The sequence below is a fragment of the Amblyomma mixtum genome, chromosome 7 (genome assembly GCF_055824585.1).
Source record: "Amblyomma mixtum isolate Tamu chromosome 7, ASM5582458v1, whole genome shotgun sequence".
In the NCBI taxonomy this organism is placed as follows: Eukaryota; Metazoa; Arthropoda; class Arachnida; order Ixodida; family Ixodidae; genus Amblyomma; species Amblyomma mixtum.
In genome coordinates, this window is record NC_143018.1 from 126687729 (window position 1) to 126715624 (window position 27896).

General features: G+C 48.8%; 4 protein-coding genes and 4 non-coding genes across 8 annotated transcripts; all 8 read right to left on the reverse strand.

Moving 5' to 3' along the window:
* Positions 1 to 3662: 3662 nt before the first annotated feature.
* LOC149337526 (uncharacterized) lies at positions 3663 to 4913 on the reverse strand. Its single transcript, XM_089554440.1, has one exon. It carries the CDS (start codon positions 4911 to 4913, stop codon positions 3663 to 3665), a length of 1251 nt encoding a protein of 416 aa, XP_089410566.1.
* Positions 4914 to 8660: 3747 nt separating this feature from the next.
* LOC149337527 (uncharacterized) lies at positions 8661 to 11018 on the reverse strand. The gene is made up of 3 exons (XM_089554441.1): positions 11000 to 11018; positions 9763 to 9840; positions 8661 to 9304 (listed from the first exon to the last, which is right to left on the reverse strand). Exons 1-3 carry the CDS (start codon positions 11016 to 11018, stop codon positions 8661 to 8663), a joined length of 741 nt encoding a protein of 246 aa, XP_089410567.1.
* A 455-nt stretch (positions 11019 to 11473) lies between these two features.
* TRNAD-GUC (transfer RNA aspartic acid (anticodon GUC)) lies at positions 11474 to 11545 on the reverse strand. The gene has a single exon. It is a non-coding gene; the product is annotated as a tRNA-Asp (tRNA).
* Positions 11546 to 11614: 69 nt separating this feature from the next.
* TRNAD-GUC (transfer RNA aspartic acid (anticodon GUC)) lies at positions 11615 to 11686 on the reverse strand. Its single transcript has one exon. It is a non-coding gene; the product is annotated as a tRNA-Asp (tRNA).
* A 3606-nt stretch (positions 11687 to 15292) lies between these two features.
* Positions 15293 to 16813, reverse strand: LOC149337530 (uncharacterized). Its single transcript, XM_089554442.1, has 2 exons — positions 15896 to 16813; positions 15293 to 15307 (listed from the first exon to the last, which is right to left on the reverse strand). Exons 1-2 carry the CDS (start codon positions 16811 to 16813, stop codon positions 15293 to 15295), a joined length of 933 nt encoding a protein of 310 aa, XP_089410568.1.
* Positions 16814 to 16944: 131 nt separating this feature from the next.
* Positions 16945 to 17016, reverse strand: TRNAD-GUC (transfer RNA aspartic acid (anticodon GUC)). The gene has a single exon. It is a non-coding gene; the product is annotated as a tRNA-Asp (tRNA).
* Positions 17017 to 17088: 72 nt separating this feature from the next.
* TRNAD-GUC (transfer RNA aspartic acid (anticodon GUC)) lies at positions 17089 to 17160 on the reverse strand. Its single transcript has one exon. It is a non-coding gene; the product is annotated as a tRNA-Asp (tRNA).
* Positions 17161 to 22630: 5470 nt separating this feature from the next.
* On the reverse strand, positions 22631 to 23821 carry LOC149337533 (uncharacterized). Its single transcript, XM_089554443.1, has one exon. It carries the CDS (start codon positions 23819 to 23821, stop codon positions 22631 to 22633), a length of 1191 nt encoding a protein of 396 aa, XP_089410569.1.
* Between the last annotated feature and the right edge of the window lie 4075 nt (positions 23822 to 27896).

Sequence of the window (27896 nt, forward strand, 5' to 3'; positions counted from 1 at the left end):
CCGTCGGGGAATTGAACCCCGGTCTCCCGCGTGACAGGCGGGGATACTGGCCACTATACTAATTTTTTTTTTTTTCTTTATTTCCTGGCTTTGGAAAACAACACTTCACGAAAAAAAAAAGGAACAGACAAATCACAAAAGCAATAGTACAGGACAATGAACACATTGAAAGACATACTCAGCCAGCGTCAGGCTGGCTTCGTCACATTAAAACTCCCGCAAAGACAACAAAGGCTCTACCCTTGAGAGCCAGTCGGGAGGTTCCGCAGCCGCTTTTTGTATAGCGACAAACCAGTCCATACACTCTCGGAAATAAATTCGGGCAGGGCGCGCTTCCCTGTCACAGTGATAGCCTGCCATTCTGGAGCGCCATATACAGTGGAGACCCAGGAGCATAATTAAATCAAATGGAACCCCGTCGTCATTATCAATGCTTAAATATCGAATGCCATGCGAATCTAGGGGGAAATCTTTCTTCATAGTCCGTTGCAAAACATCCCAAAAATAAACCCCTTCCCAACAATGTAAAAAAACATGGTCTATTGTTTCCGGCTGCTTACAGATTAAACAATGCGAACCCCAAGGTAAAAATAAATCCTTTCCCTCGAAAAATTTCTTTACTGACAACGTTCCGGTGTGTAATTTAAAGAAAAAGGTCTTAGCGCCTGGTGGCACCTGCATTTTCTTTACTCTCTTTAAGACGTCTGAGCCTGGGCCTCCACTGTATAAGGCTCTATACAAAGGTTGTGGCAAAACAGTGTCACATAAATCGTGGTACAGCTTTTTCCGTTTTACACAACACAGATATTCGTTAGAAAAACGCACTGAAAGAAATCTAACACTTGCGACGACCTCTCTGTAATAGCCGAATATACCACACGTAACTTCTTCGGTGGAGACAACAAACTCCGGCAGTAGGCGTCGCAGCCTAACTTGGCAGACAGTGCGCAAGAAAGGGTCGGAAACGTCGCGAAAAAACAAAAACCGGTTGACCACTTGCCGCAAAAAGAGGTGTCCAAGTCCCAAGCCACCGTCTTTCACCCGACGGAATAAGTTTGTTCTGCTGCAGCGTTCCCATTCTGCAGCCCAAACAAAGACGGCGAAAATCCTGTGGAGCCTCTGTACATTTACACGCGAACAATGCAAAACTTGCATAACAAACCAAAGTTTACTGATATAAAAAAGGTTACATACAGTAGCTCTGGCGAAAATCGATAAGTTGGCACCTTTCCACTTCTCCGCTTTCTCCCGTAGCGCTTTCGTCTGTTCTTGCCAATATTGCTCGCTTTGGCGGTAACCATCAAGCTCGACGCCTAAGTACTTGGTTGGGGTTTTCGCCCACGTCACATTTGCAAAGTGTTCAGGCTTCGATGGCCACCGTCCATGCCAGAACCCAAGGCACTTGGCCCAGTTCACCCCGCTTCCGGTAACCTGAGAGAACTCACGGACACATTTGACAGCCTCGATTATGCTCTCATGGTCCACCGTACAAACTGCAACATCATCCGCGTACGCCAGCAGCTTCACCTCGGCTGCTTGTAACTTAAACCCATTAACGTTGTCATTGTTCAATATTTTAATACACAATGTCTCAATGTATATACAAAACAAAAGAGGGCTGAGAGGGCAGCCCTGTCGCACCGAACGCTGCACGCTAATGGGGGCCCCCAGACTCTTATTTACGATCAATCTCGTCGTGCAGTTTCGGTACGCCAGGGCTACGCCCTTGCGGATAACTGACCCTACATTCGCATGGTCCAAAACAGAAAACAAAATTTCGTGATCGACGCAGTCAAAAGCTTTCTCGAGGTCGACTTGGAGAATGGCCACCCGACCATTCGAGTCATCACAACACTCAAGAACACTTCGCACCTTGTGAATATTGGACATTATTGACCTCCCTTTTATCCCACACGTCTGGTGTGGCCCAACTATATCCTTAATCACCGTCTGCAATCTCCGAGCCAAAACCTTCATAAAAATTTTATATTCAACGTTTGTAAGTGCTATGGGTCTGTAAGCTGTAACCAGTCGTAATTTATCTATTTGATCCGTTTTAGGAATAAGCACCGTGTGGGATGACCCATATGACGGAGGGAGTGCATTTACTGTGTAGGCAGCGTTAAAGATAACGTTCAGGATAGGGGCAATTTCGTGCTTGAAATCTTTGTAAAAACGCGCGCTGAGCCCATCTGGTCCCGGCGATTTACCGGGGTTTAAACTGGCGATTGCATGCTCCACTTCTGTTTCAGTGGTAGCCACTTCTAATCTCTCTTTTACGTCATCACCAAGACGCGGCATCGCCGCCAGAAACTGATCTTTAAATGTGATAGTGTCTACCGTGTGGGATGCGAAGAGCGCTTGGTAATGCTCGTTGAAAGCTGCTTTTATGTGGTCGTTGTCTGCCGACAAGACACCGCCCCATTCTATTTTGTCGATGTGGTTCCTTTCAGCGTTTGCTTTTTCCAACCCCAGTGCTCGTTTTGATGGCGCCTCCCCTGCAGCTATGTCTTCTGCCCTTGCCCTCACTAACGCTCCCCGATACCGTTCTTGTTCGATCAATTCTAGTTTTTGCTTTGTTTTCCTTACATCTTCCGTCCATTTCCCCGGCGCTAGAGATTCCTGTTGAAGCAGCCTATGGAGCAGCTTCCTTAACTCTGTCTCTTTCTGTTTTTCTTGAAACCGTATACAGGCAGCCCTCTCTATTGCTTTAATTTTTATAGTTTCTTTACACAGCTCCCACTGTTGCCATATGTGCATATTTTTACCGGGGCCTATTTTTGCAATTTCATCTTTTACTATACGGGTATACAGTTCATCCTGCAGGAGTTTATTATTGAATTTCCACATTTCCCATGAAAAAGAATTCCCTCTCTTTACCATCCCAAAACAACATTTAACTAAACAATGGTCTGAAAAAGATACTGGCACAACTTCGTAACCATTACATTCAGGTAAGACATCGACGGATGCATAAATGCGGTCCAGCCGTGCATGGCTCGAACCCTGGAAGTGTGTGAGCTTTACTGCACGCGTTCCCTCAAGACACTCTGCTACATCTTCCATGTTCCAGTTCTCAACCATTCGCGATAACACTTGTGTGCTTGCATCTCTAAACGGTCGAGGGCTTGTCTTATCTCGCGCACTAAGAACACAGTTAAAATCGCCTAGGACGATCAGCTGTCTGTCACAACGAAGGCGTTCTTCGATGCTGTAAAAAAACTGCGCCCTTTCTTCTGCTTCATTTGGCGCGTACACACAAATAATCCGCCACTCGATGTTATTCAATCGAAAGTCAAGGAAGACACACCGGCCCGACACACAAGAGAAATGAGCTTGCACTTCTAGCCCCGGCAACTTCTTTAGAAAGAGAACACAACCAGCCGATGTGCCTACAGCGTGGCTAACGACAGCAAAAAACGAGGACGTGAAACGTTGCACCATTCTCCCGGTCTCTTCTTCGCCGTCGACTTTCGTCTCCTGCACGGCCAGTACATCTATGCCGTGCTCCGTTAAAAGCCGAAAAAGCTGGCCTTGCTTTCTTTTTCCTGCCAGACCTCTAACATTCAGGGAGGTGACTTTCAGCGGAGATGCAGGAGCCATTTTTACATAAGAAGAAGAGACCGAAAGCATGGTGCTTACCTCTCGCGTCCAGCACATGGCTAGACGCCACCGCCGCCTTCGCCGCCGGCGTCATCCTGAGCGAGCACCTGGCCCTGCTCGGAAGGCGCCTTGTCGCTGGCGCGCTTCTCGCTCGCAAGGTTAGGGCGCGGCCGAAAAGAGGCCCGCCTTGCTTGAGGCGTCTTTGCTGGTGGTTCCTCTACGCTGGGCACCGCCTCCTTGTCGCCGTCGTGGCTGGTGTCTCCATGCGGACGCTTCCCTGACGTAGCCACAGTGGTCGTACGGCCACCGGTGTTCTGCCGGTGACCCTCGGTCGACTCCTTCGCTGCAAAGTCCGTGGGCACTGGTGGGCTTTTTGCATCCACTGAAGTCGCCTCCTTTGACTGAGGCGAGTCTCCCGTTGGTGGCTGGAGTCTTGGTCCACTGGCAAGGGGGGCGTCGCCGCTTGAAGTCGCCGACGTGTCCAGCGACACAGGGAGGTTGCCCAACTCGTCGGTACCCCTCGCTGCGTCCTCAGCCTCCGCGACGTCCATCAGCTCCCCGCTGTCTCCTTTCCCTCCGAGCCCGGTCGCAGACGCGTAGGTACGGACGCAGTCCTCGTCCGCATGTCCGTAGCGCCTGCACTTGGAGCACCTGGGAACCTTGCAGTCGCGACGAACGTGACCCGCGCCGTGGCAACGCAGGCACTGCATCGGCCGCCCGGGCACCACCACGAGAGCCAACTCGCCGGCGACTCGAACCTGGTGGGGCAGGTCGTCCACCTTCATACCTGGCTTCAACTTGAGCAGCACTGTTCTTGTGGTGGATCCCTTCTCTTTCATTCCTTGAACGCGCCAACGCTCCCGCGTCACCTCGGTCACGTTTCCGAACGCCGCGAAAGCAGTCCGGATGTCGTCGTCAGCGACGCCGTGCAGCATCCAATGCAGGCGCAGCTTTACTTGCTGATCCTCGGGGTCGAAAATGATGCACCGGCGTCCCTTTACCTCAAGCTCCTTCAAGGCGGCTAATTTCTTCGCAGCTTCTGGGCTGCTGAAGGTTACCGCCCACACGTGGTTTACCTGGTACGCCCCCAACGCCACGACGTCGGGGAGCGCACCAGTGTTGGCAAGGGCGTCCCTGAAGTCTTCGACCCTGTAAGGTCTCACACGCACATCTCCGTGCAAAAAAACTGTGTTTAGAACAACACGTCCGGTCGGCAGGGTAGGCAAAAAGATCTCATACTCCTTGTCTTCGGCACTGAACCTGTTTCCGCGGCCATCGATGGCCGCTGTCGCCGCTCCGTGGGAGCTCATGATCCTGCGTCCGTACACGCCAGTGGCCGGAAGTAGAATGGCCACTATACTAATGGTGTCTTCGACTGGTCGTTTCAGATCGCTCTAGAGCGCTCTGAGATGCAGCCGCACGTTCGGCTGGTCGAAATCAAGCGCTGTGACTACATTCGGCTGGTTCTTTCAGAGCGCCCGCCTCCAGCTCAGAGCGCTCTGAGGCGCTCCGAGAAAAAAGTCGGAGCGGCCCCGCCATGCGGCCCCGAGATGTGTTCACGTGACAGAGCCACTTCCGCCGTTTCGCGGAGACGGATGCGAAGCCAGGGAGCCAGGGTAGCCACGGCACACCACGACCGGTCTGGCGAGGCCTAACGCGTCAGTTTTTACGCATCCGTAGAAGCAAGTTTAGGCGCTTTAGGTATTAGAGGCACTTAAAACGTCCCTGCTGTGTGGCTCTGTGAGGCGAAATGTCGAAAAGAAGACGAACCATTGCGCTGGGTACGCCATCTGTGTTGCTGTCACATCTAGGGCATCACAACAGCGACTACAGCAGCAGCAGCTCGGACGAGGACGACGGCGCTGTTCACAGGGCAGTGTTTCAAGAACTCTTTAGCGTTCCTCCGTGTGTACCAAAGGTTCAGGATTACATCTGCATAGTGGTGCAACACTACTCCGGAGAAGAGGTAAGAATTTGCGTTCGTGTATGTGCCGATATGTAATGATGAATGAATAGAGCTTGCGTTATATAGCCCCCAGTGGATGGAGCCCTTAGTCCAGGGCCCCATTAGCTGCTGCAATCCGGCTTGCCCAATTGATCAGTCATATGCGGTGATGTTTTACAGTTCCGCAGGAACTTCCGACTGAGACGCCAGGTCTGCTATGACCTCATTGGCAGGTTCGAGAAATCGGACTTCTTTCCATCCGATAGACACCATGGCGGTTCTCCAGCAAAGACGCCAGAGGAGCACATTCTTTCCTTTCTCTGGTGAGCTTCGTTTTAAACACCAAAAAAGTGATACGTTTGGCGGGCACGCGCATAATGCGCGTGATTATATGTAGCACTTCTCTGAACTGCGTGTACGTGTAGTACAGGCGGTTCGTGAATAGAAAACAAGAAAATGTGCAACCTCAGTATTGCATTCACTTCATACTTGTTTTTTATATCGTTTGTTCCAGTTGAATCTGTATTTAGGCGTGTTTACAGTTTATTTATACGGTACGTTTGCGTTTGAACATTAATCTTTTGTAACTTGTGTAAATTTATTCCACTGATGCAGTTGAAAAGAGTACTGAGAAAAAAAAATGCTGAAACCTGTTATTAGAACCCAGTATGTTTTTATTTGCCATACAAGGTTTGGTTCATGGGATTTAACGTCGAAAACAACTCAGGCTATGAGAGACACCGTTGTGAAGGGCTCCGGCATCGCACAGTACACGGATGCATTGCGTTTCGCCTCCATCGAAATGCGGCCGCCGCAGCCGGGTTTGAACCCGGGTATTCCGACTCAGAGGCTTAGCGCCCCTAAGCACTGAGCCACCGTGGCGGGTATTTGGCATGCGAGGACACGTTAAAAACATCTTATGCAAGACCACGTGTAAGACTGAATACCAGAAGCACGGCTTACTCCAACAGCTTTGTTGAAGTGTCTTCTTTTCTATTCTCTTGTGTGTTCATCTGATAACTGCAAGAATGTTTGATCTAAGCTGGTTTGATAAATTATAATCATTCGCGTTGCAATTTATTTAACAGGTATGCAGCCAACAAGGCATCGATGCGTGAGTGCTCTGCACTGTTCAACATGGCAGAGTCGACCCAGCTAGTGGTCATCAACAGGGTCCTGGATTTCCTGTGCCAGATAGCCCCGAATGTAATTCACTTCTCATCCGACAAGCACGCACTGGCCAAAGATTTCCTGAATGTGAGTGTTTAAATCTCTCTCAGGCTCCTCTTAAGCATAGAATAACCGATTGACTAGTGCCATGCCCATAATTTTAGGCTTTTTTTTTTTCAATCATAACACATCAAATTAAATGCTGCAATCATTCATGCATTGCATTTTCTAGCTTTTTACTCAAGCTTTAAAGAAAACACTTCATTAAATGTTAAACTGTAGCCAATAGAAAATGCTCAGAAGCATGAAGTAGTGACCGTTAGGTTTTGCTTACATTTGCACACTGCCTTAAAATGGAGGTATCAGAGTAAAATGAAAAGTACCACATGCTGCTTCTATGTCGGCTGTGTTCTCCCATTGCCACAAGGTTATAGCTCCATGCTTGAGATGTACATTGATCAACTCTGCAGAAGACCTACCTTTTCCCTAGTAACTGTAGCTCTCTCGTCTTTTCCAGCTTGCAGGCTTTCCCAATGTCATTGGGTGCATTGACGGAACATACATCCCAATACGCTGCCCAAGCAACAAGATCAGATCAACCTACATCAATAGACATGATCAAGTGTCGATCACTATGCAAGGCATATGTGATGCAAGAGGGAGATTTCTGGATGTGTTCACCGGGCCACCAAGCAAAGTGCATGATGCTCGAGTTCTGAGGTTGTCTCCAGTGCATGAAGACTTGCCAACAGTGTGTGAAGTGAACAAATTTCACATTCTGGGTGACGCTGCCTATCCCATTAGGGAGCACTTGTTAACGCCTTACAAACACTATGGGCCAATGACAGCAGCCAAAGTTGCCTATAACCAACGCCATGCAGCAACTAGGGTCATTATTGAAAATGCCTTTGGCATGCTTAAGCAAAGGTTTCGGCAGCTCCGTTATGTAGAATTCACAACTGTGGATAAAATAACAAAGTTTGTTATATCATGCTGTGTTCTACATAACATATGCTTGGATGCAGGAGATTTTGATGTTAATGATTTGCTTACAGATGCTGAAAGAAATGAACGCAGAACTGATGCTACCCTTCACAGCAGGCTCAGCCTAGCAGAGTTAAGGGCAAGTCGACAGCCAGTGTCTGCAAGTGAAAGCGCTCTTCGCAGGTTGGGTGAATTGAAGCGAAAGGCTTTAGCCGAGAGTTTCTAAGCTGCTTCCACACTGCAACCTTTTTTTTGTGGAAAGATTTATTGTACGCTGAAAAAAAGAAACTGAAATAGAGACTGCAACCTTTTTTTTTGTGACAAGATTTATTGTACACTGCAAAAAAGAAATGAACGAGTTACAAACACTATGGGCCAATGACAGCAGCCAAAGTTGCCTCTAACCAACGCCATGCAGCAACTAGGGTCATTATTGAAAATGCCTTTGGCATGCTTAAGCAAAGGTTTCGGCAGCTCCGTTATGTAGAATTCACAACTGTGGATAAAATAACAAAGTTTGTTATATCATGCTGTGTTCTGCATAACATATGCTTGGATGCTGGAGATTTTGATGTCAATGATTTGCTCACAGATGCTGAAAGAAATGAACGCAGAACTGATGCTACCCTTCACAGCAGGCTCAGCCTAGCAGAGTTAAGGGCAAGTCGACAGCCAGTGTCTGCAAGTGAAAGCGCTCTTCGCAGATTGGGTGAATTGAAGCGAAAGGCTTTAGCCGAGAGTTTCTAAGCTGCTTCCACAGAGACTGCAACCTTTTTTTTTGTGAAATTTATTGTACGCTGTAAAAGCATTTCTTAAATAGACATTTTGCTTTATGAAAAATGAGGTTGAAGTATTGCACATTGCAACAGCGTTTTACAAATAAAGGATGGTAAATGAAGTGTTGCGTCCTACTTTTCTGCTAGAGTGCGCAAAAGTGCCATGTGCTCTGAATGAGCTTTTAGCACCTCCCGGTGTCTTCGCTCCTTCCTTTCTTCTCTTTCTTCCTTTTTTTTTCTTTCTCACTGTTCAATTTGTCCATCTGTTCAAAGAACAGCTGCATATGTTGAATTCTCGTATTGCTTGCGCGCATCCTGCGGTCAGCCCTTTTCTTCTTTGGTTCTTCGTCGTCCCGAGACTCTGTGCACAGTTTCAATGAGCTGTCTCCCGATGATGTCAGGGGCAGGCTATCGTCGCTCATCTCCAAGCTTTGCAGAACGTCTGTGCTTGTAGACGGTCTAGGCGTTGATTTACTGTGAGATGCTTTTTTGTGCCTCACCATGTCCACGCCACGCAGCACTTCCGGCTCAAGACTGTCATCCAGAGCCTTGATGGCATTGAATTCTTCCTCATACTCAACGCGGCAGCGGGAATTGCCTGTCGTGTTGTTATGCTTCACTTCATTCCTCTTGCGCTTTGAAATCGTTTTGAACCGCGTTTCACACTGCACGGCAGTGCGGTGTATCCCCAGAACACCGAACATGTCGCATGAAATCTGTTCAAACATTGCATGCTTGCTGCGGAATTTCTTCAGTGGACCCACTTGTCTAGCATAGCGTGCATAGTAATCCAGCAGCAACTTCGTTTGACTTTCATCCCATGCAGCTGCATTGGAGAAGAAACAAGTGAAATAAGCTTGACATCTTTGACTACAAAGTCGCATGTTTTAGTGGCTGTTGAAATGCTTTCAATGTTCGTTACACCTGGACATTTAGCTTCATGCAGACCTTTTTGGTTACGTTGCAAAAGGTGAAACTGTCGAGGTTGTCCGAACAAGCAACAATTACTTTATCCATATGCTCATCCATGCTTACTATATGAACTTTTTTCTCCCAAGCATATTCACCACACCAAGTCAAATGAATGAATGCGTGCTCTTTGCAGGTACGTGCATAAAAATAAGAATGCAGCCGCAGCATTAAAGCCCAACAGTGATAGACAGACAAATTGTTTAAATGCATGCAGGGTAGCCAACTTGGCTTTGTCATTTGTGTATGCACTCATTCAGCATTAACATGCATTCTGAAAAGTGAGTTGAGTATCATTTGTGAACTAAAACTAACCAATTAAGAGCACTTTTTCACTCGGCTCCTTTTCTGAGGCCACATCCACAACTTCAGGGGTTGTTCGGTCTTCCTCCCCTGTGCAGAGAAAAATCAATACAACATAAAATACAGAGCGTGATGTGCAGCGACTAGCGAGGTAGGTGCTGAATGCTACACAACTGACACGGGTAATATGAACACTGATTGAACGCATCGATTGCTAGGGCATTTGTGCTGACCACGTGAAAAATCATTTCTCGCGCCAGTCTTATTTTGGTGAAGGCTTATTCCAACAGCACAAATAATTCTGTTACTCATTCCCGGGCAGACAAATTGCACCGAAGTTTTTCTGGAGATGGTAATGCAAGGGATAAACTGTGCACAAATATCCTTTGTGAGCCGCTACAAAATGTGCAGAGCACGAGGGAAAGGCAAAAAAAAACGTGAAGTTGAAAGCACTCTGTGTTCAGGAAAGAAAAAACAGCGCTAAATTCTACACAAACCACACAGAAAGACGGAAGCACTCATACGTGAGCAAATGTTATTGTCCGAGAGCAGATTGTAGCTATTTCGCGCAGTTTATTTTTTTTTTTATGCGAAGCATATTACTAGAGCTACACTACAGCCCGTCGAGCGCGGCGGTGGAGCTACCATTGACCTTTAGCGTGACAACATGACGTCACAGCAGAGGAGAGATGAGCTGCCGGCTCGCGCGGTCGGCCGCGGCGGTGGAGGCTCCACATCAGAGGCGCGGCGGCTGACCACGTGACGCTACAGCAGCGGTATAAAGCTGAGCTTGCCTCGCTCTCCGGGCACTTACGAGGCGACCAGGTGTTGGGATGCCGCCTAGAAGCAGGGCTGATTTGAACGCGAAGCGAAAGCTTCAGCGTGCTACAGAGACCGATGAAGAGCGGGATGAACGTCAACCAAGGAAAGCCATGTATTACCAAGCCTAGCCATCAATATGCTTCGCATCTGACTAGGCTTAACCTTAGCTAAGCCTCAGCCATTTTTTTACTTCTCGCGCCAGCATTCACACGTAGTACGAATGCCAATGCGTAGGATATTCGCTATATCATGCGCACTTAGGGCAGAAAGCACAATGCTGCCTTCGGCATCATCGCTGGAAACTCACAGCCTTCCAGTAGAACTGTGGCAGGTCCGTTTTCCCCCACACCTGCCGCCATTAAGCGCACGCTGCGAAAAGGCGCCAAACCACGTTGTCCGTACTGAAGACGAATAAGGCTGGACTTACCGTCCACTGTGGCAAACATCACGACTTCGGCCGGTGAAGGGCTTTCGGGGCGTTGAGGGGTTGCCGCGGCATATCCTGAGTGGTACCACGGGACACTCATTTTTTTTTGTTTTCGACGCGAGCCGAGACGGAGACAGCTGAGGCAGCGATACAGGTTCAGCGGCGTGGGCGGTGCGGACTGTGTGATTGCTGTCGTTGACACCAGCGGCAGCGGCGGCGCCACTGCGGTGTGGCGGTTCCGGAAGTTACGTCCTTTTTCTGCTTCCTGCGCTTTCGCTCTGAAAACTTGCTGACTATTCGGCTTGACCGGTCTCGCTATGCGCTCGGAGCTAGAGCGGCTCTCACTTTACGAAATCCGAACCGGATCGTGGGAGCGACCAGTCGAAGACACCATAAGGAGGAGACAAAAACACAGGCGCACCGTCGCTCAGTTAAAGACACAGAAGGCGAAATGTAGTAAAAAAGAAGAGTAAGCTCCCCGTCGGGGAATCGAACCCCGGTCTCCCGCGTGACAGGCGGGGATACTGGCCACTATACTAACGAGGAGACAGAAACACAGGCGCACCGTCGCTCAGTTAAAGACACAGAAGGCGAAATGTAAAAAAGAAGAGTAAGCTCCCCGTCGGGGAATCGAACCCCGGTCTCCCGCGTGACAGGCGGGGATACTGGCCACTATACTAACGAGGAGACAGAAACACAGGCGCACCGTCGCTCAGTTAAAGACACAGAAGGCGAAATGTAGTAAAAAAGAAGAGTAAGCTCCCCGTCGGGGAATTGAACCCCGGTCTCCCGTGTGACAGGCGGGGATACTGGCCACTATACTAACGAGGAGACAGAAACACAGGCGCACCGTCACTCAGTTAAAGACACAGAAGGCGAAATGTAGTAAAAAAGAAGAGTAAGCTCCCCGTCGGGGAATCGAACCCCGGTCTCCCGCGTGACAGGCGGGGATACTGGCCACTATACTAACTTTTTTTTTTTCTTTATTTCCTGGCTTTGGAAAACAACACTGCACGAAAAAGAATAGACAAATCACAAAAGCAATAATACAAGACAATGAACACACTGAAAGTCATACTCAGCCAGCATCAGGCTGGCTTCGTCACATTAAAACTCCCGCAAGGACAACAAAGGCTCTACCCTCGAGAGCCACTCGGGAGGTTCCGCAGCCGCTTTTTGTATAGCGACAAACCAGTCCATACACTCTCGGAAATAAATTCGGGCGGGGCGTGCTTCCCTGTCACAGTGATAGCCTGCCATTCTTGAGCGCCATATACAGTGGAGACCCAGGAGCATAATTAAATCAAATGGAACCCCGTCGTCATTATCAATGCTTAAATATCGAATGCCATGCGAATCTAGGGGGAAATCTTTCTTCATAGTCCGTTGCAAAACATCCCAAAAATAAACCCCTTCCCAACAATGTAAAAAAACATGGTCTACTGTTTCCGGCTGCTTACAGATTAAACAATGCGAACCCCAAGGTAAAAATAAATCCTTTTCCTCAAAAAATTTCTTTACTGGCAACGTTCCGGTGTGTAATTTAAAGAAAAAGGTCTTAGCTCCTGGCGGCACCTGCATTTTCTTTACCCTCTTTAAGACGTCCGAGCCTGGGCCTCCACTGTATAAGACTCTATACAAAGGTTGTGGTAAAACAGTGTCACATAAATCGTGGCACAGCTTTTTCCGTTTTACACAGGACAAATATTCATTAGAAAAACGCACTGAAAGAAATCTAAGACTTGCGACGACCTCTCTGTAATAGCCGAAAATACCACACGTAACTTCTTCGGTGGAGACAACAAACTCCGGCAGTAGGCGTCGCAGCCTAACTTGGCAGACAGTGCGCAAGAAAGGGTCAGAAACGTCGCGGAAAAACAAAAACCGATTGACCACTTGCCGCAAAAAGAGGTGTCCAAGTCCCAAGCCGCCGTCTTTTACCCGACGGAATAAATTTGTTCTGCTGCAGCGTTCCCATTCTGCAGCCCAAACAAAGACAGCGAAAATCCTGTGGAGCTTCTGTATGTTTACACGCGAACAATGCAAAACTTGCATAACAAACCAAAGTTTACTGATAAAAAAAAAGGTTACATACAGTAGCCCTGGCGAAAATCGATAAGTTGGCACCTTTCCACTTCTCCGCTTTCTCCCTTAGCGCTTTCGTCTGCTCTTGCCAATATTGCTCGCTTTGGCGGTAACCATCAAGCTCGACACCTAAGTACTTGGTTGGGGTTTTCGCCCACGTCACATTTGCAAAGTGGTCAGGCTGCGATGGCCACCGTCCATGCCAGAACCCAAGGCACTTGGCCCAGTTCACCCCGCTTCCGGTAACCTGAGAGAACTCACGGACACATTTGACCGCCTCGGTTATACTCTCATGGTCAACCGTACAAAGTGCAACATCGTCCGCGTACGCCAGCAGCTTCACCTCGGCTGCTTGTAACTTAAACCCTTTTACGTTATCATTGTTCAATATTTTAATACACAATGTCTCAATATATATACAAAACAAAAGAGGGCTGAGAGGGCAGCCCTGTCGCACCGAACGCTGCACGCTAATGGGGGCCCCCAGACTCTTATTTACGATCAATCTCGTCGTGCAGTTTCGGTACGCCAGGGCCACGCCCTTGCGGATAACTGACCCAACATTCGCATGGTTCAAAATAGAAAACAAAATTTCGTGATCGACACAGTCAAAAGCTTTCTCAAGGTCGACCTGGAGAATGGCCACCCGACCATTCGAGTCATCACAACACTCAAGCACACTTCGCATCTTATGAATATTGGACATTATTGACCTCCCTTTTATCCCACACGTCTGGTGTGGCCCAACTATATCCTTAATCACCGTCTGCAACCTCCGAGCCAAAACCTTCATAAAAATTTTATATTCAACATTCGTAAGTGCTATGGGTCTGTAGGCTGTAACCAGTCGCAATTTATCTATTTGATCCGTTTTAGGAATGAGCACCGTATGGGATGACCCATATGACGGAGGCAGTGCATTTACTGTGTAGGCTGCGTTAAATATCCCCGTCAAAATAGGGGCAATTTCGTGCTTGAATTCTTTGTAAAAACGCGCGCTGAGCCCATCTGGTCCCGGCGATTTACCGGGGTTTAAACTGGCGATTGCATGCTCCACTTCGGCTTCAGTGATAGCCATTTCTAATCTCTCTTTTACGTCATCACCGAGACGCGCCATCGCCGCCAGAAACTTATCTTTAAACGTGATAGTGTCTACCACGTGGGAAGCGAAGAGCGCTTGGTAATGCTCGTTGAAAGCTGCTTTTATGTGGTCGTTGTCCGCCGACAAGACACCGCCCCATTCTATTTTGTCGATGTGGTTTCTTTCAGCGTTTGCCTTTTCCAACCCTAGCGTTCGTATTGATGGCGTCTCCCCTGCAGCTATGTCTTCTGCCCTTGCCCTTACTAACGCTCCCCGATACCGTTCTTCTTCCATCAATTCTAGTTTTTGCTTTGTTTTCCTTACATCTTCAGTCCATTTCCCCGGCGCTAGAGATTCCTGTTGAAGCAGCCTATGGAGCAGCTTCTTTAACTCTGTCTCTTTCTGTTTTTCTTGAAACCGTATACAGGAAGCCCTCTCTATTGCTTTAATTTTTATAGTTTCTTTACACAGCTCCCACTGTTGCCATATGTGCATATTTTTACCGGGGCCTATTTTTGCAATTTCATCTTTTACTATGCTGGTATACAGTTCGTCCTGCAAGAGTTTATTATTGAATTTCCACATTTCCCACGAAAACGAATTCCCTCTCTTTACCATCCCAAAACAACATTTAACTAAACAATGGTCTGAAAAAGATACTGGCACAACATCGTAACTATGACATTCAGGTAAGACATCGACGGATGCATAAATGCGGTCCAGCCGTGCATGGCTAGAACCCTGAAAGTGTGTGAGCTTTACTGCACGCGTTCCCTCAAGACACTCTGCCACATCTTCCATGTTCCATTTCTCAACCATTAGCGATAACACTTGTGTGCTGGCATCTCTAAAGGGTCGAGGGCTTGTCTTATCTCGCGCACTAAGTACACAATTAAAATCGCCCAGGACGATCAGCTGTCTGTCACTACGAAGGCGCTCTTCGATGCTATAAAAAAAACGCGCCCTTTCTTCTGCTTCATTAGGCGCGTACAGACAAATAATCCGCCACTCGACGTTATTCAATCGAAAGTCAAGAAAAACACACCGGCCCGACATACAAGAGAAATGAGCTTGCACTTCTAGCCCCGGCAACTTCTTTAGAAAAAGAACACAGCCAGCCGATGTGCCTACAGCGTGGCTGACTACAGCAAAAAACAAGGACGTGAAACGTTGCACCATGCTCCCGGTCTCTTCTTCGCCGTCTACTTTCGTCTCCTGCACAGCCAGTACATCTATGCCGTGCTCCGTTAAAAGCCGAAAGAGCTGGCCTTGCTTTCTCTTTCCTGCCAGACCTCTAACATTCAGGGAGGCGACTTTCAGCGGAGATGCAGGAGCCATTTCTACATAAGAAGAAGAGACCGAAAGCGTGGTGCTTACCTCTCGCGTCCAGCACATGGCTAGACGCCACCGCCGCCATCGCCGCCGGCGTCATCCTGAGCGTGCACCTGGCCCAGCTCGGGAGGCGCCTTGTCGCCGGCGCGCTTCTCGCTCGCAAGGTTAGGGCGCGGCCGAAAACTGGCCCGCCTTGCTTGAGGCGTCTTTGCTGGTGGTTCCTCTACGCTGGGCGCCGCCTCCTTGTCGCCGTCGGGGCTGGTGTCTCCATGGGGACGCTTCCCAGGCGTAGCCACAGTGGTCGCACGGCCACCGGTGTTCTGCCGATGACCCTCGGTAGGCTCCTTCGCTACAAAGTCCATCGGCACTGGTAGGCTTTTTGCATCGCCCGAAATCGCCTCCTTTGACTGAGGCGAGTCTCCCGTTGGTGGCTGGAGTCCTGGTGCACTGGCAAGGGGGGCGTCGCCGCTTGAAGTCGCCGACGTGTCCAGCGACACAGGGAGGTTGCCCAACTCGTCGGTACCCCTCGCTGCGTCCTCAGCCTCCGCGACATCCATCAGCTCCGCGCTGTCTCCTTTACCTCCGAGCCCGGTCGCAGACGCGTAGGTACGGACGCAGTCCTCGTCCGCGTGTCCGTAGCGCCTGCACTTGGAGCACCTGGGAACCTTGCAGTCGCGACGAACGTGACCCGCGCCGTGGCAACGCAGGCACTGCATCGGCCGCCCGGGCACCACCACGAGAGCTAACTCGCCGGCGACTCGAACCTGGTGGGGCAGGTCGTCCACCTTCATACCTGGCTTCAACTTGAGCAGCACTGTTCTCGTGGTGGATCCCTTCTCTTTCATTCCTTGAACGCGCCAACGCTCCCGCGTCACCTCGGTCACGTTTCCGAACGCCGCGAAAGCAGTCCGGATGTCGTCATCGGCGACGCCGTGCAGCATCCAATGCAGGCGCAGCTTTACCTGCTGATCCTCCGGGTCGAAAACAATGCACCGGCGTCCCTTTACCTCAAGCTCCTTCAAGGCGGCTAATTTCTTCGCGGCTTCTGGGCTGCTGAAGGTTACCGCCCACACGTGGTTTACCTGGTACGCCCCCAACGCCACGACGTCGGGGAGCGCACCAGTGTTGGCGAGGGCGTCCCTGAAGTCTTCGACCCTGTAAGGTCTCACACGCACATCTCCGTGCAAAAAAACTGTGTTTAGAACAACACGTCCGGTGGGCAGGGTAGGCAAAAAGATCTCATACTCCTTGTCTTCGGCGCTGAACCTGTTTCCGCGGCCATCGATGGCCGCCGTCGCCGCTCCGTGGGAGCTCATGATCCTGCGTCCGTACACGCCAGTGGCCGGAAGTAGAATCGCCACTATACTAACGAGGAGACAGAAACACAGGCGCACCGTCGCTCAGTTAAAGACACAGAAGGCGAAATGTAGTAAAAAAGAAGAGTAAGCTCCCCGTCGGGGAATCGAACCCCGGTCTCCCGCGTGACAGGCGGGGATACTGGCCACTATACTAACGAGGAGACAGAAACACAGGCGCACCGTCGCTCAGTTAAAGACACAGAAGGCGAAATGTAGTAAAAAAGAAGAGTAAGCTCCCCGTCGGGGAATCGAACCCCGGTCTCCCGCGTGACAGGCGGGGATACTGGCCACTATACTAACGAGGAGACAGAAACACAGGCGCACCGTCGCTTAGTTAAAGACACAGAAGGCCAAAGGTTGCAAAAAAGAAGAGTAATCTCACCGTCGGGGAATCGAACCCCGGTCTCCCGCGTGACAGGCGGGGATACTGGCCACTATACTAACGAGGTTTTTTTTTTCTCTATTTCCTTTTTCACAAGTACACACAATATTCACAAGTTGAAAACGCTTGCCAGCTTTCGGCGAGCGTGGGCATTTAAAACCGTTTCATGTTGACAAGGTCATCTAACACAGGCAACCACTCTGGTGGTTCAGCCCACACTTTGAAAGCCTCACGAAGAAATACAACACTTTCCTTGAAGTATTCTCTGGCAGGTTGGGGATTTACGTCTGCGTGGTGCACTGCCATTCTTGTTTTCCATATTGTCACGTCCAAGGTGGGACAGACGTCAGTAGCAAAGCATCGCATTATAGTTGACCCCACCGAACGCCCTATCCGCCAACACCCCTACAGAGTGTCGACTAAGGAACGCGAGGCTATTCGGACCAAGTTGATGAAATGCTTCGCGATGATGTGACCCAACCGTCCACAAGCCCATGGGCCTCACCTGTTGTGCTGGTCGCTAAAAAGGATGGAACACTCAGATTCTGCGTCGACTACAGGAGGCTCAACAAAATTACAAAAAAAGATGTCTACCCACTGCCTCGAATCGACGACTCGTTCGACCGACTCCGCCATGCCCGATACTTTTCATCGCTCGATCTACGCAGTGGCGATTGGCAGATCGAAGTCGATGAACGTGATCGTGAAAAGACGGCGTTCATTACTCCTGACGGCCTCTACGAATTTAAGGTGCTTCCCTTCGGTTTGTGCTCCGCCCCCGCGACCTTCCAAAGAATGATGGACACTGTCCTAGCCGGCCTCAAATGGCAGACGTGCCTCGTCTACCTTGACGACGTCGTCATTTTCTCTGCGACTTACGACGAGCATCTCAAGCGCTTGACGGCCGTCCTAAATGCCATCCGTGCGGCCGGCCTCTCACTAAAACCGGAAAAATGCCACTTTGCATTCCAACAGCTGAAGTTTCTGGGCCATGTCGTCAGCGCTGATGGTATTAGCCCTGATCCAGAGAAGACGGCTGCCGTAGCTGCTTTCTCGACTCCTACTGATAAAAGTTCTGTTCGACGGTTTTTGGGCCTCTGTGCATATTACAGACGCTTTGTCCATGACTTCTCCCGGATAGCCGAACCACTGACTCGTCTAACAAAGGACGACCAACCTTTCATCTGGGCCGACGAGCAGCAAAGGGCTTTTGAGGAGCTTCGCACACGCCTCCAAACAACGCCCATACTTGGCCACTTCGACGAGGAGGCGGATACAGCATTGCATACCGACGTCAGTAACGTTGGCCTCGGAGCAGTTCTCGTTCTGTGGCAAGATGGTGCTGAGCAGCTTTTGCCGGCAATCTTGCCAGGTGGTGATGGTAGCCTCGTGGTTTTCGAACCACATCTTGGCGGCGTCTTCAAGTGAAAAATAAATGTTCCGCAACTTTCGCTCCTCGTCCCACGCATTAAACGCAGCGACCCGGTCGTAGTTGGTCAACCAGTCCTCAACATCCTCAAATTTGTCGCCATGGAACGGCGTGGGCATACGCGGAGCATGTAAGAACTGCGGCTGGGCACTTACTGGAAGGTGAACGGGCTGGCTTGCCTCTGTAGTCGTCATGGTTCGCGGTAAGGAAAGAAGGGGACCACACTCAGGAGCTAAGCCTCTCAAGCGGCGGCTGGCCTTGTGCACAGGTGTCTCCACGGTGTGTAGCGGGGCTTCGGAGGCACCCAAAAGCTCTTCGGACATGGGATGTACCCAGCAAGCTCCACCAAAATGTCACAGAAGCAGGTAGGCAGGTTTGTATTTGCCACAACGTCCAAGCGCCAGCGGAAACGGCCCGGCCGGCTAACCGACTAGCGAGCGAGCTCACGGGCGAAGAAGAGCGCGCGCCAGCCTCCTGAGCGCGACTACTAGGCGGCGCCAGTAATGCGTTGCGGCAATATGCTATGAAGACATAGTACCATAATCATATCGTACGGCACCCCTTCGTGGTTTGAGGTCGGGAGGAAGCGGATGCTATATGGCGTTACCGGCAAATCTTTTTTTCAAAGTGCGCTGCAATATGTCCCATAAGAATGTTGCATCTTCACAATAAAGAAAAATATGGTCAATAGTTTCTGGTTGCCTGCACGGTAAGCAGTCTGTCGTCCATGGCACAAAGATACCCTTCTGCTCCAGCCACGGTTTAACGGGGAGAGTTCCGGTGTGCAAATGAAAGAAAAAAGTTTTCGCAGTAGGCCGCACTGGCATCCGCTTCACTCTTTTCAGTACGTCTTTGCCAGCCCCTGCTGAGCAAAAGGTGCGATACAGTGGTTCTGGCATAGATACATCAACAACAGCTTTATATAATTGCTTTCGAGCCACGGTGCTCAGATACTCTAATGAAAAATGCGCGGCGAGGAACTGGAAAGACCAGACCACTTCTCATAGGAAGCCTCGCACACTCGGTCCACTGACTTGGGCAGAAGACACTATGAACCCTGGCATCATGTTACAAAGTCGCGTTTGGATCACAGTACGAAGGAAAACGTTCCTTTGGTCTCGCACAAAGAGAAATCTAGAAACTACCTGTTTTAAAAACAAGTGTGCCAAGCCCAGTCCGCCACTCTTCACTGAGCGAAATAAATTTGTACGGCTCGTACGCTCCCATGTTGATCCCCATATATACACTGCAAGCACTCTATGCAGCCTTTGAATGCTTGCTCTCGTCGCACACAATGCCTGGAGGACGTACCAGATCTTCGCTACCAGAAAGATATTGCACACAGTAGACCTTGCGAGTATAGAAAGGTTTCGCCCTCCAAACTTCGTAGATTTTTCCTTTATTAGTTCTGCTTCATTTCTCCAATAGTCATGTGTGTCTTTGTAGTGGTTTAAAGGTATTCCTTGATATTTCGTTGGAACCAATGTCCACTGCATGCTTTCGAAGACTGCAGGAGGAGTGTCCCACTCTCCATGCCAAAAGCCTAAGGATTTGTCCCAATTGATAACGCTGCCTGTCACTTTGCAAAAATTAGTCGCAATGCTGACAGCTTTACTGATACTTGCTTGGTCAGAACAGAAAACCGCAATGTCGTCAGCGTACGAGAGCAGTTTAACTTCACTTGTGCTCAACTGAAAACCTTTTATTGCACTGGACGATATGATTTTCAAACAGAAAGGCTCCAGGTAGAGCGCGAACAACAATGGAGATAAAGGACATCCTTGCCTGACAGAGGTCTTGATCTGAAAACTGCCTGTTAATATTTTATTAATTATAATCCTGCTAAAAATATCTGCGTAACACATTTCTACACCTTCCAGCAGTACTGTACCGACGTTAATATGTTCTAAAATGCTGAAAAGGACACTATGCGCAACTCTATCGAAGGCCTTCTCCAGATCTAGTTGCAACATCGCTACCTTCCCGCATAAGGCATCGCAGCACTCTAGGACGGTTCTAGCTACGTGTATGTTCGTTAGAATGAATCTTCCTTTAATACCAGAAGTCTGGTGCGGTCCCACAAGCTCAGCTATAACACTTTGAAGCCGTCTGCCTAAAATTTTTGCAAAGACCTTATAGTCCGTGTTCGTTAGGTTTATTGGTCGATATGATCGAACTGGCAACAACGTAGCCTGGTCATCTGTTTTGGGGAACAACACAATGTGGCTTTGCCTAAAAGAAGGCGGTAATTTTTTAACTCTGTATGCTTCTTTGAAAACGTTATAAAGAGCTTTTGCTATCTCCGTTTTAAATGCTTTGTAAAATTCTGAGCCAAAGCCATCAGGCCCTGGCGACTTCCCTGCACTTAATTCATCAATCGCCCACTCTATTTCTGAAACGCTAATGGGCACTTCAAGATTTGTTTTTTCCTTTTCTTCAAGCTTTGGCATGAGCCTAAGGAAATCTCTTTCAAACCCTTCTAGTATCTGTGGTTCGTGGCCAAGCAGTTCTTGATAATAGTCGACAAAAGCGCGGCGTATCAGTTCTTGGTCTTGCACAACTTCATCTCTGTATCTTATCGCTTTTATTTCATTGCGCGACGCGTAGCTTTTTTCGTCTGAAAGGGCACGTTTAGTCGGTGTTTCACCCATATATAGCCTTTCCGCCCGTGCGAGTACTACAGCTCCTTTGTATCTGTCTGTATCAATTATTTCTAGTTTGCTTCTAACTTCTTTTATTTCTTTCGCAAACCTACCCGGATCAATGGCTTCTACACTTAAATAAAAGTAAAACTGACTTTGCAGTGCAGTTTCTTCTTTTTTCCGTATTCTGCGCAGCTCACCGGCTCTTTCTATGGCTGCTATTTTTGCATTTTGCTTAAAATCTTCCCATGCTTGAACATAACACTGCGGTTCACTCGCTAGTAGATCTCCAATTATTTCTTTTATTTCCTTCACATACTGTTCATCATCGAGGATCTTAGCGTTGCATTTCCACAGCTCCCAGCTGAACTTGGCTGGTTTCCTTGGTCCTAGCGCACACGTAACCAAGCTATGGTCACTAAAAGAAACGTTTTTGACGTCATATTTTGTGCAGTGAGATGCCAGACCGGCCGAAACATATATTCGATCTAGTCTAGTATTCGACTGTTTCGCTGGTAGTGCGTAAAGCGAGGCACTGTACCGTTTGACAGAAAACACCCTACATCTTGTAATAGGTAGTCTTCCGTTAGCGAATTCAGCACGGATACGCTGGCGTCTCGTATCGGTAAACCTGTCATTCTATCTTCAACTCTGCATACGCAGATGAAGTCTCCCATCATTATAATGACCCTGTCATAGTTGAGATAGCATTCAACACTTTCAAAAAACACTCTGCGCTCGTTTGCTGCATTTGGAGCGTATATGTCAACTATACGAAACTTCTGGGCATGCAGCGTTATGTCCCATACAATGAGCCTTCCAGAAGGGCACGCGTACACACTATCAAGAGTTCTCTCTCTGGTATGCTTCAGAAACAGAGCACAACCACCGGCTGTGCCAATTGCATGGGAAACACACACATTATAATACGTCCTGAACGGTTCAACCATGCGGTTCGTTCCTTCCTCGCTTTCAACCTTTGTTTCCTGTATGGCAATCACATCCAAATCATTTTCCATAAAAAGCCGACTCAGCTGATATTGTTTTCTGCGCGACGACAAGCCTCGCACGTTAAGCGTGCCTACATACAGAGGTGTTTGGAGAGTTACTGCCATTTCTTTGCCGTTTTAATTTCCACATACGGATCGCATGGTAGCATTTTGATTATCACGAGACAGCCAAACACTCACATTTTTAGAGCATATTCCACCCGCTCGAGCCATTTTGGTTGACACTTCGAGTTCGCCGTTGTGCCCTCGACGCACTGTCTTTCTGGTCGGTTCCGGTGTTGCCACTGTCCGGCTAGAAAAAAAGACGCCACGTCACGTCGCCGGTGGTGCCGGCGGTTTCCGCTCGGGCCGTAGCTCGAGCGGTATTTTCGGCGCTGGCTTCAGGGTTGGCCTTCGAGTGGGCGTGGTCTTCACCGGCGGCTCATCCGTTGCAGTCTGGTTGGTCTTATGCCCGTCTTTGTCGTCTTCATGCAGTCGTTTTGACGCAAGACTGCTGGCATTAGTCATGGTCACGTCTGTTAGTTCAGGCACTCCCTCGACCTCTTCACACGGTGCATTGCCTCTGTTCATTGGGTCACTCGTCAGCAGAGCCTCTTTGGTATCGGTCGAAGCGTTGGTATTCACTTTCTCATTTGAAGCTGCATCCACTTCGTGCGCCTGTGCAGCCCTACCTTCGCCAAGAGTTAGCGAGGTATCTGTCTCAGGCGTAGTTTCTGCCGCGTCTGCCTCATCCATTAGATGCTCTGTCGACAGTTCCTCGTTTGCTTTCCGGCCTGCCACGTTTGCGTAGGTACGCACGCATGTGCTTTCATCATGGCCAGATCGCCGACACTTGGTACAACGTGGCACTCGGCAGTCACGCCTAATATGACCCGTAGCATGGCACCTCAAGCACAGCGGGGGCCGTCCAGGAACGACGAGAAGAGCCATGATTCCTGCGACTCGCAGCTGATGGGGCAGATCTTCTATCGTCACACCAGGCTTGAGCTTCAGGCCAACCGTGCGCGTAGACGAGCCTTTGTCTGCAATTCCTTGTACTCGCCAGCGTTCCTTGTAGACATCAGTCACTTTTCCGTACGGTGCCAGCGCAGAGCGCGCTTCTTCTTCCGCTGCGTTATGTAGCACCCAGTAAAGCTTGACACGTACTTCTTGGTTTTGAGGGTCGACAACGAGGCACCGTTTCTCTTTCACCTTTCCTTCGCCTGTTTGCACCTTCTTCTTAGCAGCTTCGGCACTTTTAAACGTGACGGCCCAAACGTGGTTCATCTGGAACGCCCCCAGAGCTATCACTTCAGGGAGCACTCCGAGATGAACTAACATGTCCCGAAAGTCTTCCACCCGGTAAGGCCTGGCTTTCAAATCCCCGTGAAGAAAAACAGTATTCATAACAGACGCACCTGTTGGCAGTGGCGGTAAAACAACTTGATAATCCTGGCTTTCTTCAGCAAAAAACCTGTTACCGCGGCCCTGCTGGGCCGCTAACACCGCTCCGACGGAGCTCATGATAACGCGTCCGTTCGCTAGCGCGGCCGGAAGCAGAATGTATACTAACGAGGAGACAGAAACGCAGGCGCACCGCCGCTTATTTAAAGACACAGAAGGCCAAAGGTAGTAAAAAAAGAAGAGTAAGCTCCCCGTCGGGCAATCGAACCCCGGTCTCCCGCGTGACAGGCGGGGATACTGGCCACTATATTTTTTTTCTTTATTGCCTGTTTTGACAACGATAACAAACAAACAAACCGCTAAAACACGTGAACCGGCCTACGGTCAACGTGGTTGTTTAAAACTTCTTGAGGGCTGCAAGTTCATCCAGCACGCCAAGCCATTCGGGTAGCTCCGACTGGGCTCGGTAACATTCCCGCACACGCACAACACTTTCAATGAAATTTTCTCTTACAGGTCGAATGTTTACATCGGCATTTCTCACTGACTGCCTGGTTTTCCATATGCTGTGGAGGAGCAGTAGCATGATGAGATCATAAGGAACATCTCGGTCATCTTCTGCCGCTAAGAACCGGATTCCATACGGCGTGATTGGCAGGTCTTTCTTTATTGTTCTTTGTAGAATGTCCCAATGGAATACCGGATCCCAACATTCTATAAACACATGCTCGACTGTCTCAGGCTTTTTGCAGAGCATACAGTTAACCGTCCATGGCACAAAAATGCCCTTTTGTTCTAGCCAGGTTTTAACTGGCAGAGTGTTTGTATTTAGTTTGAAGAAAAACCTCTTCACGTTAGGATTTACTGGCATACGTTTCACCCTTTTCAGTACATCTTGCCCTGGGCCTCCGCAACCAAGCTGTCGATACACTGGTACAGGCAGCATGACATCCAACAAATCTTTACACAGTTTCTTTGTCGACACAGAACTTAAATAATCTAAAGAAAAGCGCACTTTCAGCATGTTAAAAGCCGTGACAACTTCGCGCCAAAATCCTCTTACTGCTGTCGTTCTCTTATTAGAACAGGACACCAAAAACTCAGGCAAAGCATTGCGCAGGCGCACTTGCACAAAAGTACACAAAAATGGATCATTCTGGTCTCGCAGAAAAATAAAACGCGACACAATCTGCTTATAAACAAATGCACAAGCCCCACTCCCCCTTTTCGAACCGAAAAAAACAGATTTGTCCGACTCGTACGTTCCCATGTGCTTCCCCACACGAAAACAGCAAAGATTCGATGTATTTTTTGTACGGTTACGCGCGACATGAACAATATCTGCAAGACATACCACACTTTTGCAACCAAGAAAAGGTTGCAAACAGTTGCTCGTGTGAACATAGATAGGTTCCGGCCGTTCCATGCTTGCGTTTTCCTTCTGAGGTTCTCTATTTCCCTATTCCAGTATTCCTCAGTGTCATTGTATTGGTCAAGTGGTACACCCAAGTACTTTGAGGGCAGCGCTGTACATCGCACATTGGCAAACACTTCAGGCTTTTGATCCCACTCCCCGTGCCAGAATCCAGATGATTTCTCCCAGTTAACACGGCACCCCGTTTTAGCGCAGAAATCAGCCGCCACTCTAACAGTTTCTTGAACGCTTTCTTTGTCTCTACAAAAAATAGCGACATCATCTACGTACGCAAGCATTTTTACCTGCGTTGCTTCCAGCGCGAAACCGCGTATCCTTTCGTTCTGTATCATGCTCAAGCATAACGGCTCTAGGTATAAAGTAAAAAGCAACGGGAACAATGGACAGCCCTGCCTCACAGACGATTTCAGTGGCACTCTTTCGGTGAGATTCCTATTTATAATAATTCGCACTGCACAATCACAGTAAGCCATTTTGACTCTCTCTGTAATAACACTTCCTATGTTCACAAATTCTAGGAGATTAAAAAGCACTTCATGGTACACTCGATCCAAAGCTTTTGCTAGGTCGAGCTGCATCATCGCAACTCGTCCATCAAAATTATCGCAACACTCCAAAACACTTCTCGCCACATGTATATTGGTCGTAATACTTCTTCCTTGTATTCCACAAGTTTGGTGTGCTCCGACTAGGTCTTTAATGACGCTCTGTGTCCTTCTCGCTAAAACTTTCATAAGGATTTTGTATTCTACATTGGTGAGGCTTATCGGCAGATAAGACCCCACCAAAAGCAGCTTTGCTGAGTCTTCATACTTCGGAATCAATACAACGTGGGCAGCTTTGAAAGATGGCGGCAATCGTTTTGTTTCATAGGCTTCTTCGATTACTCTATGCAGAACCTGACTTAGTTCATCTTTAAAGGCTTTATATAAAGCTGCACCCAGGCCGCCGGGCCCAGGGGACTTCCCGGCATTTAACTGGTCAATTGCTTTCTCTATTTCTGTTATACTGATTGGAGCTTCAAGTCTTTCCTTCTCACTCTCATCTAATTTGGGCATTAATCGCAAATAGTCACGTTCAAAGCCGTCCTTCTTCACTTGCTCCTGTCCTAGCAAAGCTTGATATTGCTCAAAAAAGGCGCATTTTATCTTCTCTGGATCAGTGGTTTCTTCATTTCTGTACATTAGTTTTTGTATTTCTTTTTTCGAGGCATAGCTCTTTTCATCGCTCAGTGACCGCTTAGTGGGCGCCTCACCCATCCATAATCGCTCAGTGCGTGCCCGCACAACGGCCCCTCGGTACTTATCTTCATTGGCCTGCTCTAGCTTTCTTTTAACTTCCTTTATGTGGTTCATGCATAAACCAGGCTGCGCAGATTCTATGTTCAGCAATAGTTTCAACTGGCTGTGCAATTCCTTTTCTTTCTGTTTTTCTTCGCGTCTTAGTATGCTTGCTCTCTCAATAGCTTTCATTTTTACGTCATTTTTGAAACCTTCCCACCTTTCCAACCAGCTTTCGGCTCCAGACACATGCACTGACTTCAGTAAATTATTTACCTCGCACACGAAGCTGTTGTCGTCCAGAAGTTTGGCATTAAATTTCCATAAATCCCAATTAAATCTCACCTCCTTTAATTTTGATCCTAAGGTGAAGGAAACCATGCAGTGGTCAGAGAAGGATACTGGAATGACTTCGTAGGTTTCGCAGAGCGGCGCCAGATGCACCGATATGTATATGCGATCGAGCCTGGCATGGCTTTCACCCTGGAAATGAGTAAACTGTGCCTGACTGCCGGGTGATAACATGCAGCCAACATCTATCAAGTCGTACTCCTCTACGAGCTCATCCAGAACCTGCACACTTTGATCCTTTAGAGTACGGACTTTAGCTCGGTCCTCTGGCCTGCAAACACAATTGAAGTCTCCCATAAATATAACATGTCGCTCTGTTTTCAAAAACTGCTCGAGGTTTTCAAAAAAAATTCTGCGGTCGGTTTCTTTGTTAGGCGCATAAAGACACACAACAGGCCACAATAAATCACAAAATGAAAAATCCAGGATAACAAAACGGCCACTTTCACAAACAATGACTTGTTCCTCCAAAATCCCAATACTGTTACGTACAAAGAGCGCGCATCCCGCCGATGTTCCAACCGCATGAGCTATACAAACATTGAAATGAGTTCTAAAGGGCTGCACCATGCGGTCCGTTTGGTCCTCGCTGCTGACCTTCGTTTCTTGGACAGCAACGATGTCCAGCTCGTTTTCGATAAGTAGCCTACTAACCTGGCACTGCCTTCGCCTACTTGCCAGGCCCCGAACATTCAATGTCGCTACACGGAGGGATTTTTTAAAGTTTGCTGCCATATTTACGCTAGGACACAAGGACCGCACGGGGCTTACCTCGACAATCTGAGGTACGCCGCTGGCGTTGAAACCCGCGGCATTCGACTTTTCCGACCCCGCAGCAAGATAGTAGTCCTCGTCGTTGTTTTGTCCCTTGATACAGCTCCATGATGCACGCTAATTGCAGTTTCGTGGGCAGGAACAAGCTGGCCCACGCTGCTACGAGGGCTCCGTGCCGCCCCCTCTGCGGTGGGGCGGAATGTTCGGCTTGGGCTTGAAACTCGGCCGTCGAGTAGCAGACGTCTTGGGAGGCGGTTCCACGTCGGCGTTGTCGCCCGCGACGACTGTTTCCTCGTGCACTCTTTTTCCTGGCACTGAACTTGTGGTGTCCATGGTTTGCTCACCATCCCACCAG

Bases quoted from the DNA above. Each gene is read 5' to 3' on its own strand.
- LOC149337526 (XM_089554440.1), bottom strand. From the start codon at position 4,913: ATGAGCTCCCACGGAGCGGCGACAGCGGCCATCGATGGCCGCGGAAAC.
- LOC149337527 (XM_089554441.1), bottom strand. The intron at 9,305-9,762 runs GTTAGTTTTAGT...TCTCCAATGCAG, and splicing joins TGAAAAAGTGCTCTTAATTG to CTGCATGGGATGAAAGTCAA.
- LOC149337530 (XM_089554442.1), bottom strand. From the start codon at position 16,813: ATGAGCTCCCACGGAGCGGCGACGGCGGCCATCGATGGCCGCGGAAAC.
- LOC149337533 (XM_089554443.1), bottom strand. From the start codon at position 23,821: ATGAGCTCCGTCGGAGCGGTGTTAGCGGCCCAGCAGGGCCGCGGTAAC.